Below are 17,850 nucleotides of genomic sequence, written 5' to 3' on the forward strand. Positions count from 1 at the left end.
GCCAGTAGGTTTTCTGCCCAATAGAATCCTCTCAGCCTTTAGGATGGGCAGGCAGGCCCTCAGTAGGGACCCAGTGTACTGATGCATTGATAATAAGATTCAGAAAACCAAATTCTATTTTTCATGGATATCCTCAGATTGAACTGTTCTCATTCTACCTTCTTTCTCTGAGAAAGCTACTACCATCATTTGGAAGAAGAAATGAAAATCACCAGTGCTTCCATGACCCTCAGCCTCTTACCTAAAACCTTCTGACAGGGAACATTTTTTATGACATTAGTATTCATTCCTATGGGAGTATGAGTATGTCTGATGCATTTAATGAGCCTTGGCAAGATTTTCTTCAGGGCTTAGACATATGCTCTAAGAAGCCAATTATCTTAGGGCACGTTGCGATGTCAGGAAAGAAATCTACTGCAACTATTTCAAGGAAAAGAGGGATTAATTGTAAGAATACAAGGCAGTATTATAGAATCCAATTGGAAAAACAGCCAGGTCACTTGGAAGATAGAAAGTAACCAGGCGGCTACTTTTTCCATCTCTGTCTTGCTCTCTCTCATCATGGTCCCCTGTCTCCATTCTCTCAGCGTCTCTATTCTCCTGATTTTCTTCTTATTTATCAGTGCATATATGGCTAAAAGTAGCTGCTTAGTTTAGGTGTCTGCCTGCGTTTCTTTATTTTATTTTGTAATTAAAATTTTTAATTGAAGTATAGTTGCTGTACAATATTATATGTTACAGGTGTACAATATAGTGATTCACAATTTTTAAAGGTTATACTCCATTTATAGTTATTATATAATATTGGCTATATTCCTTGTGTTGTACAATATATCCTTATAGCTTATTTTATACCTAATATTGATAGTTTGTACTTCTTAAACCCCTATAATGACCCTCCCCTTTTCCCTCTTCCCACTGGTAACCACTAGTTTGTTCTCTATATCTGTGTGTCTGCTTCTTTTTTGTTGTATTCACTAGTTTGTTATTATGCCCTCCAAGTTTGTTGCTGCAAATGGCCAAATTTCATTCCTTTTTATGGCTGAGTAGTATTCCATTGTATACATATATATACCACATCTTCTTTATCCATTCATCTGTTGGTAGACACTTAGGTTGCTTCCATATCTTGGCAATTGTAAATAGTGCTGCTGTGAACATTGGGGTGCATGTATCTTTTCATATTCATGTTTTGGGGTTTTTTTTTTTTGGATATATACCCAGGAGTGGAATTGCTGGGTCATATGGTAGTTCTATTTTTAGTTGTTTGAGAAACCTCCATACTGTTTTCCACAGTGACTGCACCAATTTACATTCCCACCAACAGTGTAGGAGGGTTCCCTTTTCTCCACATCCTTGCCAACATTTGTTATTTGTGTTCTTTTTGATGACAGCCATTCTCACAGAATGTGCTGTGGCAAAGACAGTGAGATCATCTGGTCTAAACATAGAAGACAGATTCTCTTAGATGGTAGTGTAGATGTAGTGATTGGTTTATCAGTAGATCAACATATTCACTGTTCTGGAATGTAGAGGCACTTATCCACTTTTTAAATGCATGAAGTGTCTTCCTTGATTCAATTACTTTAACACATATACTAAGGGCAGAGATAGGCAGGTTATTTCTTGTTATTAATTGACTGGTAGATTTGTGTGTTTTTAGGTTGTTGTCATTGCTGATTAAATGCTTCAGTTTCACCCTCCCTGACCACATGGCTATCACACAAATCAGATCAAGAGTTACCTTTTCTATGTGTGTTTTTCTAGTCACTAAGTTCTAAACTTTGTCTTTGCTTCCATTCTGAACTTTCAGAATTATTTTCTTCTTTCTAGTCTTCCAATGAACTGGAAGAGGGTTGCCTTCTCCCAAATAGGGGTACCTGCTTGCTCCTAAAATATATATTATCTGTGAGACTTTTGAATCAGACAAACCTAACACCCACTTTTCAGGTTCCCCTCTCACGAGATGAGGTGTGGATCCTGATGGTTCTCCCTGGAAACAGTCTTATTCCCATGTCTAATAGTGTCATTGTTCTAGTAACTACTTCTCTGCTAACTAAAGAGTCTGTGGATATCTTCATATGCTTTTTAACTTTTTGGATGACTTCTTCTATAACCTGCCTTTGCATAGCCCATGTCAATATTTTTCTTATTGATTTACTGGAGTTCTTTCTATGTTCTAGACATTAACTCACTATTAGTTGTATCTTTCATTCTAACATTTGTCTGTTTAACAAGGGACACTATTCCTTATTGATCAGGTGTCTTTATTTTGATGTAAACAAATTCTTTTTTTTTTTTTTGGTTTTTTGGTTTATGTTATTTGTTTAAGAAATCTTTTCTGCCCTCAAGCTATTTGTTTGTACATTGTTTTTGTAAATGCATGTATTCATCTTTCACAATTAGTTCTTGATCTCCCTGGAATCTACCTTTTTATGTAGGATTAGTAAGAGATCCAGTTTTATTTTCCTCCATGTTGTGAGCCAGTTTTTCCAACATTGTCAAGGTAATTTCTCACACAACATTTTTCTTCGTGTGTGTGCGTGTGTGTGTCTGTGTGTGCTTGCTTTTACTCCATTGCTCACCTTCTGTTTCTTCTAGAAAAAATATATCTAAAGTTTAAGTATCCTTCAAGGAACAGCTTTAGGTATGTCCCATAAAATTAGAGATGTAATGCTTTCCTTATCTAATTAGCATTAATAGTTAAAAACTAACATGACACTAATATAAGACAGTCAACATTCTATGATCTTTATTTATTTATTTTGGCCACACCGTATGGCTTGTGGGATCTCAGTTCCCCAACCAGGGACTGAACCGGGGCCATGAAAGTGAAAGCCCGGAATCCTAACCACTAGGCCAGCAGGGAACTCTCTATAATCTTTAATATCCTTTTGAAAGTCAAGATTGTACAGAAATATTTATTGTTTCCAACATCAGATTGTTTAACTTACAATTTTGTTATTAATTTTTAATTTTATTGCATTATGGTCAGAGATCCTCTGAGTGATGTTAATCCTTTGGAATTAATAGAGCTTTCCTTTGTAGTCTTAAATATGGCTGTTTTTGTAAGCATTCTGTGTGTACTCAAAAAAGAATGCATGTTTCCTGTTTGCTGAGCGTATAGTTTGATATCTTTAATAGTTTGAGTTTGGTGATTGTATTTTCCAGATATTTTATAACACTTCTAATATTTTATTTGCATGATCTATTAGATTCTGAAACAAGGATGTTAAAATATTCAGCTACAATTGATAAGTCATCTGTTTCTTCCTGAAGTTGTCTTAGTGTTGTTTGGTGTATTTTGCAGCTGTATTTTAAGGTGCATATGAGTTTATAATGGTTATAATCTTCTTGTTCAATTATCCCTTTTTCTAATACATAATTTTCTTTCTGTTCTTTATGCTTTTTTTGCCTTATTAAATTCTATTTTGTCATATATATATATTTATCATTTAATATTTATATTTTAGTTCCTTTCATATTAGGCTCTTTAACCTTCTGTGATTTTTTTTTTTTTTTTTTTGAGCCGCACTGTGCAGCATGTAGGTATCTTAGTTCCCCGATCAGGGATGGAACCCGTGACCCCTGCAGTGGAAGCGTGCAGTCCTAACCACTGCGGAATGCCAGGGGATTCCGTTAGTCAGATATTGAGAGGATCTCACATTTCTTTTGGTTCATGTTTCCCTAGCATAACTTTCCCATCCATGTTTAATATTTAATTTTCTTTTTGTCTTAGGTGTGTCTCTTGTTGCCTGTACATTGTGGGGCTTTAGTTTTTCACTCCAATATGGGACTATCTGTTTTTAATTGGTGACCAAGGCCACTCTATTATAATTAATCTTATATTAAGATATTTCACACATTTTATGGCCCATAGTCATGTTTACTCACCCATATTGCTTTCTTAGCTATCCAGATCTCTGTTTCCTCCCCTAAAAGAGAAAGCTTTAGGCTGCTCTCTTGTCATGTTGATCTTGCCCCAGTCTTGTCAATATTAATAAGATTTTAGTTTGGGGTATTTATTTGGCAATCTTTGAGTTTTTCTTATTTGAGGTCTTTTAATCTTTCTTTAATCCTGGAGGATTTAAACAGTATTTTTTCAAATATTCCCCCTCTCTATTTTCATTTTTTGGTCTCCTTTTGGGACTCCTTTTGTCCAGGTGTTGGATAGAGACACTTTCATAGCCACTTTGTAGAATTATGAGCCTACAGATTCATCTTACTGGCTTTGATTTCCCCTTTGGGCCATTCTAAATAATGCCCATTCTTTTTTTTGAGAACTACTAACTAGGTTTTACAAGTCATGCAGCAACATGTCAGGGGAAATCTTTGCTTGACTAATAGAGTAATGGTGGCTATAGCCTGTTTTGATTTACAAAAAGCTGTTGAAGATTCCAACTGAGCCTATTGGGAAAAAAAAATACTGGCTTGTGTGGCTCTGGATGAAGAGAAGGAACTGACAGCTGTCTTACTCTGGGTATAGAATGTCCACCATTGAGGACAGGTCTTATTTAGCATTTTGCAGTAGAAAATTATTCCTGGTTTTCAGACTTAGTTTTTTAAAAAATGAGTCACCTCTATCCCTTTCAGTGGGACCAGCCTCCCAGCCCTGCACACCCTTTCACTAGGCACCTGAGTGAAAGCTCAGCTGCAGGGTGAAGTCTCTTATCTCTGCTTCCAGTTAGATGACCCCTATCTGGCCAGTCTCCTCAGCTCTGACTCATTTGCTTGAGCCAGAAACAGTAATCAAGAATGAACTTGACACATTTGACCTGGGCTCTGATGCTCACTTTGACCCTCCTTATTCCCAAGCCCCTTTGATACCAGCTTCTCTGGCTTGGAGTACTATCCTCCTGACTCTGTAGTTCACCTAGGCCTCATTGCACCTACTATTCCAGGTACAAGTGCTCCTTGGGGCCCCTCTGGTGCACTGCGGCCAGGATCTAAACCAATCTGGTTACCCCTGTTTGCATCTCCACCAGGGAAGGGCATCCTACAAAATGTGGCAACACTCTTAGTAGGAAACAAAAAGTACTGAACAAGAGCTTTTGCCAGTCCTGCAAGGTGGCAATTTAAAAAGCCAGAGGCATTGGGCACTCTTGATTCAAACCCTAGCTCAGCCACTTACTAGCTGTGTGACTGTGGTGGGCATGTTATTCGACTTGGCTTCCACTTAGTTTTCTCATCCCTAAAATGGGGGTAAAATCAGGTTTGGCTGTTATAAAGAAGAGGTAAGCTAATGTCCATAGGTTTATATTGACTATGGTGTTTCAATGATTGGTGTTCTTGTTTTCTTCTCAAATCATCTCCATTTGAGGGATGTTCTTCATAAGTTCTCTGTAACTTCATATTAAGCCTCACAATATTCCCCTTGTGACGACAGCATACAGTAGCTATAATGCTGCGTGCAGTGGAGAAGTGCTATATCCAGAGAAATGCTTGCTGCCCTGAGAATTAACCACCTATCCTGCTGGGTGAAGATTTCGAGGGCTTGCAGCTGGATGTCTGTTTCAGCCTGAGAGACCAGTGTCCTAGTTTTGATTAGCCAGTCTGGCAGGGTTGGATGGAAACAGATGTCCTGACCTATTCTAAATGTTTTTTTTTTCTTTAGAGACATCTCCGTTGGTTTTTATTGAATATGTACTTAGCACTTCACCAGTAACACTCTGAGATTTTATTTGGAGATGATTTCTCCAAATTAAAATGAGATATTAAGTCTCTCAAGTAAAGGAGACTGCAGTGACATGCAGTGGCATTGCTGGTCAATCGGTGAAGAGTGAGACGGTTTTGAGTGTCAGTGGAAGGGTTTCTAGGTAGAATGCATTGGATGTCTGTGAATGGAAAATGGACATGGATCAGTGACCTAAGAGACTGGCTGGTCAATGCTGAAGATAATGGAAAATCTCTGAAATCTTTCAGAGGTGTTTGCTAATCCAAATGAAGGAAGCTATGATATTAGAATCTCTTCCTGACCTAAGTTAGCTTAGTTTCAATGGCCGTGTTTTCCCTCCTTCAGTGCTTATTTTTCACAGATATTAAACATGTTAATTCTATGTCCAGAAGAACAAAAACCATCAGAAATACTGTTTTAAATTTTCAAATGTGGTTTTTTTCTTAGTCTTCACACGCACGTATTATTATCCTTTTTCTTTATGCTTCCAGCTAATTCCCCAACCTCCCTCCCCACCTCATACAAATTATCTATGGATTGGTTCAGTAAAATTAATTTTCCTAAGCTTAAGTTAGGAGCGAGGCACCTGTTTCCACTCTCAAAATAACAAATGACCATTTCTTTCTGAGCTTTCTAAATATGCTTTTCTAAATATGTCTTCTGATCCATCCTCTTCATGAATAACCTTATTTTAAACTCTAAGTGTTAACTCCAACCATAAGATGTTGAACTGTAACCTAGCCAATGAAAGAATTACTACTTTAGACCTTATCATCAAGAAAATGAGTCCTTGCTAAGCCTTTATGCAGAGATCTTGTTCTGAGAATACTTCTTATAACTTAGCTGTCCCACCCAGCACTAATGTGGAGAAAAGGTCACACGCAGCTACCACCTCCAACCCCATGTGTGTGTGCTTCCGCCCCAAAGATATCAGTGGTTATGGTTTAAGGGTATGGGTTCACTTGGCAGGTTTGACACAAAGAACTCTGTCATGATGACTTGTTGTATAGCCGAATGAAAGGTGTATGAAACATCTGTTGCATCAATGACAATGAATGCAGGAATGAATGAGAAGGGTTGGAGATCCATGATGACAGCATTTCTATCATTTCTTTTCCAACATCTTTCCCTCCTCCAGGAACCATGATATCCACGTGTATCCAAAGGCCAGTTTTGGATCAAAGCAGGTGGGCAGCTGACCCTCTGAGTTCCAGTTACCCTGTGGAAGAATCAGATTTTACGGTATGACGGGAAATTATTTTTGTTCTTCAGTATCACGAGGGTAAGGATATTTGTTTCTCCCAGTGGAACACAAAGGGAAAAATGTAGCCCTGATGTATCCTTTCTGAAAAAGTTCCCCAGATCTCCTGAGGCCAACAGTTCTGGTTGCTGTCACGTAGTATGAAGACCCTACAAATTGCTCCTGTCCCCCTGTATTAATTCATCATAGTTCTCATTTATTCCTCATTTCCAGACCTGAAAATCTTTCCAGTAGTGGCCTTTATGCATTCTAATGATATTTAATTAGTTGCCTTTAATCCAGCCAAAACTATCTTAAAAATCAATGATTGTAACGATTCTAATGATCTGATATGATGTTGAACAGTTCATGTCTGGTCCCACAATAGTGGAAAAAAAACCTCAAACAAACAAAAACCCCAAGAATGATAAAAGAATGTGATATTTTCTTGCCCTAGCTTTCTTTGCTGTGTTGCCCAAACTTATACAATATAGATTGCCACTTGCGTGTGGTTTTGCTTTAGCCAAGGGTATGAGAACTGTGCTTTGGAGGGTCTAGTCAAATTGAAGACTGAAGATGGTTGCACTAACAAAGATAATAACCCTGATGTTTCGCATATGGTTTTCTAACCTATATTTTTGGATTATCTTGCCTTCTCCTGTAATACAAGCAGGATGTGATGTCAGCATCCCACGGCTGAAATGAAACAGAATATGGAATGAGTTTAAGAGATGAGATGAATGAATGAAAAGATGAAGAATATGTTTCTTTAGAAAAATATGCACATATACAACTTTTTGCTTATCACATACTCTGTATTAATTCATACATGGATGTAGCATAAGCATTTCACGTAATTTTGGCACTGTGCACATTTCTATAGTAAGCTGTTTGATTTTCTTCAGCCACTACTATATTAGCACAATAGCATCTAGAATATTTCAGCAAGATATTATCACATTTGTTCTAGAGCTGCCAGAAATACTGTTTTCCATGTTTGTAAACAAAAATAGGAACGCTATTACATAAACACTGTGATTGGAAAAATACCCTCTTTTCAAATCCTCCCTTACATTCAAAAGTAAAGGAGACTTAAGCTACTTTAGTATCCAAAATACATTTTCTGTGAAAGAATATAATTTTCTTTGGGTGCATTAAATATGCAACCAGAACAAATCAACTTTTTGTCTTTCCAAAACTATATCATTTCTGAAAGGCAGTGGCATAAGATGATGTACATGAGAGGAGATTTGGAAGGCTTCAATGTATCCCTTCATTTAGCATACAAATTAACTAACAACTGGTTACTGTTGCAAATTCACAAATTAATTTCAGGTGCTAGTAATGATACTGGTTTACTCAGGGATTTTTGAAGATTTTATATTGCAGGAAGTAAAGAGAGGTATGGGAGTATAATATTGGATTTTAATGAGAAAGTCTATTTTTATTTTAAATGAGTTGTTATATAGTTAAACTTGTAGCAGTAATTTTTTCCCCCTCCTGTTTCACTAATAGCAGCAAACAAGAGGTCAACTACAAACTGATATCTAATTAGTCCTACTGAATCTTCCTGGAAAAGGCTGAGATCTTGTTAAGTTTAGAAGCTGGGTGTAAAGCAGTTAATGGACTTGTATGGAGCCTTTTGATTACCAGTGTTAAACAAATTTATCTTTTACTGCTAGATAGCACCCAAGGGCAAGAGGTAATCTGCTTTATAAACCTTGGAATGATTTGCTTTATAAATCCTGGAGTTTAGGAAAGTGGAAAACTCTCTTTAAAGAGAGTATTCTCTTCCACTAGGAATTATATTTTTGGCAGTTTTGTGAAAAATTTAGTGATGGATTCTTTGTGACCTCCCAATTTATAAATGTTAGCAACATGAAGGCCAATTCCTCACAGCAGTTAGGGCCTGCGCAACAGATAGGATTATCTAAAACCAAGATGAGCGTCAGTATTAGTAAACCAATTAACAAATTGACCCATCTAAGGTTTAGAGCAAACTGACTCTAAATTTCTTTTTCATTTAAAGCATTACATTTTCCTGCCAAATGCAAATCTTTTCCCCCACACGCACTTGGTCATCTCATCTCTATATTAGAAAGCCACATTGTCTTGTGGAGGTCACATTGTAATTTGTGCAGTTTACATTGTGTGGATGGTAAAACATCTGAGTAACATCAGAATTGATAGAAATTAAAAAAAAATTAAAAATGAGATCCATAGCCAAATACAGAAGTGTCCTAATTCAAGGTTTAGAGTTAAAAAGAAAAACATTGACAGTGATTTTAATTTTTCAAAGGTATAAATGGCTCAAGATTAACTAGGAGCACCCTGTATCTGAACTAGGTCAATTTAACTGTGTTTTACTCGGACACTTTGCTTGCATTACTGTGACGTTTTTATCTCAGTCCTGGATGAAAGATGGAATTCACAGGAGTTCACAAGTGCTACAGAGGGAGACTCCATTCTGAGACTGTCTCCCGGAAGCAACAGTACCAAGTAAAACTTTCTTCAGGTTCACTATGGACAAATGCACTTAATAATTCTCACAAATGAGATGTTTGCTCCTGGGAGGATGGAAATCACTGTAAAAGCATGGTTGGTCTTTCTCCCAGGAAATGAGGGCTCAGTGATCACGATGCTGTATTTGCGTCAGATTCAAGCGGATGACTCTTGCTCGATGATTTCCATGGCGATGACCTCAGCCCCCTCCGTAACGATGACCTCATCACCCTCCATAGCGATGACCTCATCACCCTCCATAGCGATGACCTCATCACCCTCCATAGCGATGACCTCATCACCCTCCATAGCGATGACCTCAACCCCCTCCATAGCGGTGACCTCAGCCCCCTCCTCGCCTAGGTTGTTGGTGGGCTCGTTCCTTGGCTCCTGATGGCAGATGTAGACAGGCATCTGAGGAGCCTCAGCCAGGGCGGCAGCGGCAGCAGCAGTGGCGGCGGCAGCGTTGGCGGCACGGTTGGCGCGGCGGCGGCCACTCCAGCGCTGGGCTTGGTATTGGTTCCATTGACGCTTCAGAGCAGCTTGGACCTGGAAGAGAAGAGAGAACCTTGTGTTCATACAATGGTCGGAAATGATCTGAGCCAAGTTCATGAGCACAGGTCTTGGAGCTTCTCAGAGGTTAGGGGAGGTTGAATTGTAATTCTCATCTAAAGGGCCGTGTGGTAAATGCTCTGCCTGTGGAATATACCACCTTGGAAGAAGAATTTGCGAACTGGAGAACTGAGTTACTTGCCTCAACTACCACTGCCAAGGTTATTTGCTGTTTTGAGCAAAGGTTTCTTAGCTCTTACAGTCAATGAATGAAAATTTGACTTGGTTTCACATTCAATATGGCATCCACGCCATATTAGGGAGACAGAATTTGAAACCTTTTTATCTGCTACAACCTCTGATACAGCAGAAGCTTTTATCTAAATCTATACATTATTGGTCATGAAAAAAATATATGGAAACCATTGCACAGTTCTGGATTTTATGATAATGGCCTCATACTGTTGATTTTCCTTTATCCAACGTGGCTTGAGATGGGGTGTGCCCGCTAAAGCTCTGGTTAGTGGTTAACTAACCATGTCTTATTCATTTTTGTATTACCAGATGTCGTGGTGTTTGGCATAGAGCAGTTATTCAACAAATGTTTGTTGAATCGTTGTCAACATCCATTCTAGAATGATTTTCTCCCTCTTTAAGCCAAGAAAATGATCATCCATGACCGTATTGTAATTAGTGCCTTAGCGTCTGGTGGTATTAGGGTGGGATGCTAAAACTGGCTAGAGTGAATTTGAGGAAGAGACTTGAATTCCTCCCTGAGGTGAACTGTAAACCACTAGGTCATCTACAGTTGTGATTAGGTCTTCTCTCTCATGCCGTGGTGTATGCTTTGGGGAATTACTCTTGAGCTCCCATGGGTTGCAATTTTGGAAATTATCAGAAGCAACCACTTGTAATATTGTACCAGCAACAAGCTGCGTGGGAGGGAATGGTTGTCACTGGGTAACATCACATCACCTTTCCTTTCCTTTTCCACTGATAAGGCCGTTTCACTGGGTCTCATTTGATGCCATGAAAAAGTATTGAACTTTGGGTCAAGAAACTGATTCTGCCCACATTAGCCATGAAATCTTGGGTAGGATAGTTAACCCCTCTGAGACTCCTTTCTTCAGTACAACTCTTCTACCTCACCTAGCTGTTTGAAGGATTAAATTGTTGCACTGTGAATCAAAGTGGCTTCTAAGATGTAAATACCATACAAGGAGGCTATTATTCCTATTATTATACTCTTATTATGGCAGGATGGTGGCCTCAAGTCTTTAGACTAAAGGAAACTCTTACGTCATATGTGTGGAGATATATATATATATATATATACACACACATATATATATATATATATATATATATATTTGGAGGGTGGTAGTGTTAAGAAAATAAAAAAGAGCTCTTAATTACATAGTTTCTGATCTCATGTTCAGTTCTCTCTCATATATTCCAAGCTAGGTCTCCACAAAGAGTACTCTACAGCCTGGTAAAATATCTGATGCTAATGCAAATGAAAGTTTTCTTCACATTGTGATTTGCACTGGCAAAAGGGTGTTGTTGGATCTTTTGGGAAAAGGAAAGAAAATACTCTTGGTGGGAAGATCACCCTAGGAATATATTTTCAAATACAAAGGTGTTTATTAAAGGTATTAATGAATAAATAGTTCAGACTCTCCCCTTCCATCACTCACTTTGTCCTTCACTTCACTCCCCAAGAAGACAACTATGTTTCCCTATCAGTTTCTGGGCTTTTGCTTTGCAATCTGTGTAGTAGGGAGAGCTACAGAAGTGAAGAGAGACTAGACTGATTATATCAGAAAGGACTGATATGAAACCACAGCTGAATATATCTGGGAAAGAGCATCCCTACTGAGTTATACTTCCAGATAAAACGTGAGTAAATTTTACTTTTTGCCATGCAATGAAATTTCTCTTTTAGTACCCCTTCATGAATCTAGTAAATATTTAAATTGCTTTCCAATTCTCTTTTGAACTTTGGATTTCTTTACAATGTATTTTCCTGTTGAGACTAACAAAGAGATAGATAGTGATGCTTTATTTGGGTTGTACCGTCTATTAAACAGGTCCTTAAATGCCAGGTTTATAATCTAGGAACTATCAAGTGCCCTGTTGAGGAATTAGGAAATATACTGGCTCAGCATAATTTTGGAGAAGCAATGTCCCCAGACAAAGGGAACTGATAGTTTCTGTGGATTCAGCATCTCTTAAATACCAACATTGTCTTTATAGCTAAAATGCAACACAGATATTTAGAGGTATCCGAGGCAGACAGTGCCCAGCAGGAAAAAAAAGGAAGTCTTTGTTTTGCCTCATCTGTCCTTTTAAAACAATCTCCATTGGATTATCCATGCATACTACTGAAGTACCCAGCATGAGGCCAAAAAGTTTGAAGTCTATTTCAATTTTTTAAAATTGTTACAGAAATGTTCTCCTATAAATGCCTCCTATAATTGTATTCCAAAGTTATAACCTATCCTTTTGTGTGGAGATGGCAGTCTGCTTCCATTTGTAAACCACACATGTAAGAATAGGCCCTTAGCAGCATGTGAAAGACACTTCAATTTAATACAGTTTAATAAGGGCAATTATCTCCTGCAATACCACAGGTTGAGCCTAACGCTGCTTTGATCACAAGAATGTGGGCATTGAATCTGAAAAATACAGGGGAGACTCTGGTTGCTCCTGAAAAGCATCAGAAATGTAAGGAGTTGCCCATGGGGTAAGTCTAATATACAAAGTTTTGAATTACATAAATTCATTGCTCGTTATAAAAGCAATTAACACAGATCACTTCACATTTCCTCGATTATGTCAATTTATTGCCAACTTGAAAAAATAGAGCCTTGGTCTGATGGCTTGAAGACATAATTATTACACCTGGCTCTACTATTAACTAACTGTATAAGGTTGGTAACATTTGGGGCCTCCATTTCTATATTTGTAAAAAAGAAACTCAGGTTGGAACGTTCGTGGTTGAATTTGGATGTTTTTATCTTTGGCCTTTGTTTTCCCGTTAAGTTCATTATAAGCACTTGCAGTTATGTGCTGCTGAATGGAAAGTGGGATTTATCCCAGGAGTTCTGATTTTTTTTTCCTTTGTCTAGGACAAAGAAATCCTTGTTTAGCTTTGAGTCCCAAAGCTTTCTTGAGTCTCTAGAAAGACAATATTTTTGAAAACTAAGTTTTAATGAGAGAAAAAATTTCTAAATAGAAAAACTTATTTTTGCATATGAAGTGGTCTGAAAATAGAACTTTACTAAAAGCAATAGTGTACAGCCACTATGGAGAACAGTATGGAGGTTCCTTAAAAAACTAAAAATAGAACTACCATACGACCCAGCAATCCCACTACTGGGCATTTACCCAGAGAAAACCATAATTCAAAAAGAGTCATGTACCACAATGTTCATTGCAGCTCTATTTACAATAGCCAGGAGATGGAAACAACCTAAGTGTCCATCATCAGATGAATGGATAAAGAAGATGTGGCACATATATACAATGGAATAGTACTCAGCCATAAAAAGAAACAAAATTGAGTTATTTGTAGTGAGGTGGATAGACCTAGAGTCTGTCATACAGAGTGAAGTAAGTCAGAAAAAGACAAATACCGTATGCTAATGCATGTATATGGAATCTAAAAAAAAAAAAACGGTTCTGAAGAACCTAGGGGCAGGACAGGAATAAAGACGCAGACCTACTAGAGAATGGACTTGGGGACACGGGGAGGGGGAAGGGTAAGTTGGGACGAAGTGAGAGAGTGGCATGGACATACGTACAGTACCAAATGTAAAATCGATAGCTAGTGGGAAGCAGCCGCATAGCACAGGGAGATCAGCTCAGTGCTTTGTGACCACCTAAAGGGGTGGGATAGGGAGGGTGGGAGGGAGACGCAAGAGGGAGGAGATATGGGGATATATATATATATATATGTGTAGCTGATTCACTTTGTTTTAAAGCAGAAACTAACACACCATTGTAAAGCCATTATACTCCAATAAAGATGTTAAAGAAATAAAAGCAATACTATAGCGAACATGCAGGATATGACAAAGAAATAAAAGCAATAGTATAGCGAACATGCAGGATATGACATAGGGAGAGTCCCTTATAGACAGGAAGGGGAAGTGGTGAGTACAGAGCCCTTCCAGTCCCCCCCGCCACCAGAGGAAGAGGAGAGAGAGTTATAAAGAGACACAAATGACTTTGCATTTCCACTTCATGGAGGGAATACTTGAAAAAATGGAGAGAAGAAAGGAAGGAATAACAGAAACATTCCTGTATAGCAGGTCTTTCTCTTTGCTTCTGAGAGCACAGTCCTGACAATTGATAGCCTTGTAAAGAAGTCCCACTCTTGGCCTGGTACCAGGTCCAACATGGTGCTTGAGCAGTGGAGTGGCAGTGACTATGGCACATACTAAAGACAGGTTCACAGGCCCTTCACAAAGGTGAAGAAAGGGGCCTGAGTTTCCAGGCTCCTCAGGTGGCCTGGAAGGGAGGACTGGTGTCTCAGGATAGGGCTGGGGCCTGCAGAGTGAAAGGATCTCTAGGGTCCTCAGAAGTGAGGGGAGCCACCATGAACTTCAACAGGGGGTACCAGCATAATACTTGGAAACCAGCTGCCCATTTGTTCAAAGGCTTTTGAACTAAATATTTTCTAGAAAGAGACTATTGTAAACTATTAGAGGCTGGTGGAATGAGCTCTTCAAAGCAAGCTAAGTTACAGCAAATAAAATTTTAGGTTTCACACATTTCAATTTGTGACTATTAAATTGAGATCCTTCTAGACCTTGCTGCTTTGATCCACAAACTATTTTATCCACAGTACATGGGCAAGAAAAATGGAAAACCTGCACTGTGCTGTTAGTACTCCCAATTTTTAAGCTACTGCTTAGAAAAACTGGGCCTCTCCATAGGTGTAATCATCTTTTTGTGGTCTCTTAGATACTTAATTAACAATTTACTGAAATGATTGGGTGGTCAATGTCCACACTCTTGGAAAAGTTGTGGGAAATGTCTGTTACATAAGCATGCTCTCATGCTCATCTCCTGATTCCTTGTACTGTAATCCTCAAAATTCCTTTCCTGCTTTTAACCTACCCATTGACTATCTGATCCATTTCCATAGTAGGAGTCACTGATAACATATGGATAATAAACAAAAATTAAAACCTGTATCTTCTTTGTAGAACTGACATATTAGCTCCCTAGATCTCTGCTAAAATGTAACATTCAGCCAGGCAAAGCCTGATCACAACCATGCGGCTGGAAATCACCTTCTGCATGTGTAAGTGCCCTGCCCATGTTCAGTGTTGTAAGACAGTAAGCTCACAGGAGGCCCAGATGCCTGCAATCCATGGGGCTGAGCTGATACGACATTTGGCAGAGTACACAGTTAGTGTTATTAGAAATGTCATACTGGTACATTCCCCCAGTAACATGATACTAACTAAAATGGGGATGGTTTCTTCCAAAAGCAGAGGTAACATACTTGAATTAGAGACTTTCAATTGTTAGGAGCACCTCTGGGCTTGCTTTCTACGCCTGCCACTTCAAAGACAGCATCATGGATAAGACACAATCAGTATTGAAGTATTTTTACAAATGCATGCAAGCCTTTCGTGTTTTCAAGGTATGCCCATCCTGAACCTGATTTTTTTATTAGCCCTGTATCGATATTATTTTAGATGAAAACATTTATTTTGTATGCCACCTGAGCCAACTCAAAAGGCAGGGATATTCATTCACAGAAATTGATACAAAGATGGGGTGACATAAGCCCTATTTTTTTTTTTTTTTTTTTTTTTTTTGCGGTATGTGGGCCTCTCACTGTTGTGGCCTCTTCCGTCGCGGAGCACAGGCTCCGGACGCGCAGCCTCAGCGGCCTTGGCTCACGGGCCCAGCCGCTCCGCGACATGTGGGATCTTCCCGGACCGGGGCACGAACCCGTGTCCCCTGCATCGGCAGGCAGACTGTCAACCACTGCGCCACCAGGGAAGCCCCACTGATCTTTTAACAAAATGTGATTTGCCTTGGTATAAAATTATTCTTTATAGGAATTAATTTAAAATTATCACAAATACTTTTACATTAAAAGTTATGAGACATATAACTCAAGAAAGCGTACTAACAAAACTTCAGGAAGGAGTCATAGACATAATGCAGTGCAGTGGAAGATTTAGTCCATTTAATTGGAAATCAGGAAATCTGGGTTCTAGTCCTGGTTATAAACTATGATTGTGACATTGGGCAAGTCACGTGATCTTTCCGGAGTTTAGATTTCTCACCTGAAAAATGAGGGAGCTTTCAAATCATGTTCTTTGAAGCCCTGGAAGTTCTTTGGTACAAATTTAAGCAGCTCCACTTTTGTTTTACAAATTGGGCTCCCAGGCAAGATATCATTGGAAGAAAGGGAACTCTGGCTAAAAAAACCCTTAAAACACTGGCCATGTGGATCTCTAGATTTTACTGATCTAAATATTCAGATAACAAATTACTTATTCCCTTTTGAGTCTTAACTCCAGGGTGATTTTCAAAGTGTTGAATAAGTGGTATGACACTGGCATCAAGCAACTGGAAAAGAGGGCAGTGAACCAGGACAAACTGGCTGGATATTGGTTCTGCCCTAGTGAGGAGCTGGGTCTTCCAAAGGGAATGGGGATGTGACTTCGATTCTACGGGAATCCAGAATAGCTTTCAGTGTTGCTGCTCAGGGTGCCGACCAGCTTAAGGTACCATCCAAGGAAATGAGAATTTAGCTACCTGTCTGGATAATATCTTCAGTTGTACCACACAAAAGCACAGGTAAGATTCAACTTGCAGTAGTGGAAAAAAATATGATCCAGCTAGTCATGAAACCCTGTAAGGTCACCTGTAGAAGTGAGAGCAAATGAAAAGTGCACAGAGGCCCTTTGGAGACTGTAAAGTGCTGGCTTTATATACACGAGTGACGGTATTACATGTAACACACGCTTACCTCGTGGTTGCAGAAGCAGTAAATGACGGCAACAAAGAGTCCCTAAAAAGAGGAGGAAAAAGAGAGTTGAAATTATTTTTGTGTGCATTGTGTTGTCAGTAATCCATATAAACAGACGACCTGGAGAGGAACATTTCACTACGGCAATAGCAAGTCAGGGCTCGATGAAAGTTACTACCACTCATGTTCAGTGCTTCACTACAAGAATATTCCATTAGAAATGCCTTTTTCTCATTAGGATTCTATTGCTTGGCTAAAAAGACTACTCTCGTCAATCTGGTTAACATATTACGGCCTTTAACGTGGAGATTTATAGCAGAATATGCTGGTTACAGGGGATTTGAAAAGAATCTTTGTACCTAAAACACTTAAAAACTGAGATCTTGTAGCGTTTAGTAGAGAAAACTTTTGCAAGCACAGGTGTCACAGTCAGTGCATGGCTGTGGGCCTGACTCTGCCCTGTGTCCTCATGGTGAACTAGTGCAGTACTATTCCCACAGCTAAGTCCATCTCTCCAATAAGGACGTGGACTAAGTAACTTCTGAGGTTCGGGTCACTACTCAGAAGATTCCTTGTGTCCAGGTTTTAACTGCCTATAGAAATGGCCAAAATAATAGATCAGATTATTAAAATAATTCCTAAACTTAATTTTAAGCCCTATTAATCTTGACCTCTTTCTTCACATTAAGCCTCAGCAGTAGAAAATAAAACTAATTGGACATGAGTAATTGAGATAGCAGAACTCTGGCCTAAGAGCCTGTAGCAGACCCACTTCTACCTTAGGACACGCCATGTCCCACCCTTGCTTTCAAAGTACCTCACACTGTGCCTTCAACGAGGCTTTGGATCTGAAGCAAAGTGAACGGAAACAAGGTAGCC

The 17,850-nt window shown here is 39.0% G+C and overlaps 1 protein-coding gene across 2 annotated transcripts in view; it reads right to left on the reverse strand.

The window, feature by feature from the left end:
- Nucleotides 1–7,702: 7,702 nt before the first annotated feature.
- Nucleotides 7,703–17,850, reverse strand: part of CALCR (calcitonin receptor) — a 150,564-nt gene continuing 140,416 nt past the window's right edge. The window contains exons 13-15 of one of the 2 annotated variants that reach the window (XM_049715139.1): nt 16,972–17,013; nt 9,711–9,965; nt 7,703–9,638 (exon numbers count right to left, since the gene is read on the reverse strand). In XM_049715139.1, the coding sequence (XP_049571096.1) occupies nt 9,573–9,638; nt 9,711–9,965; nt 16,972–17,013 (363 nt within the window). In that variant the 3' untranslated portion in view covers nt 7,703–9,572. Of the gene's footprint in view, nt 9,966–16,971; nt 17,014–17,850 lie in introns of both variants that reach the window. The other variant, XM_033420473.2, reaches the window with a different exon arrangement.

Source organism: Orcinus orca, chromosome 9, assembly GCF_937001465.1.
Source record: "Orcinus orca chromosome 9, mOrcOrc1.1, whole genome shotgun sequence".
NCBI classification, from domain to species: domain Eukaryota; kingdom Metazoa; phylum Chordata; class Mammalia; order Artiodactyla; family Delphinidae; genus Orcinus; species Orcinus orca.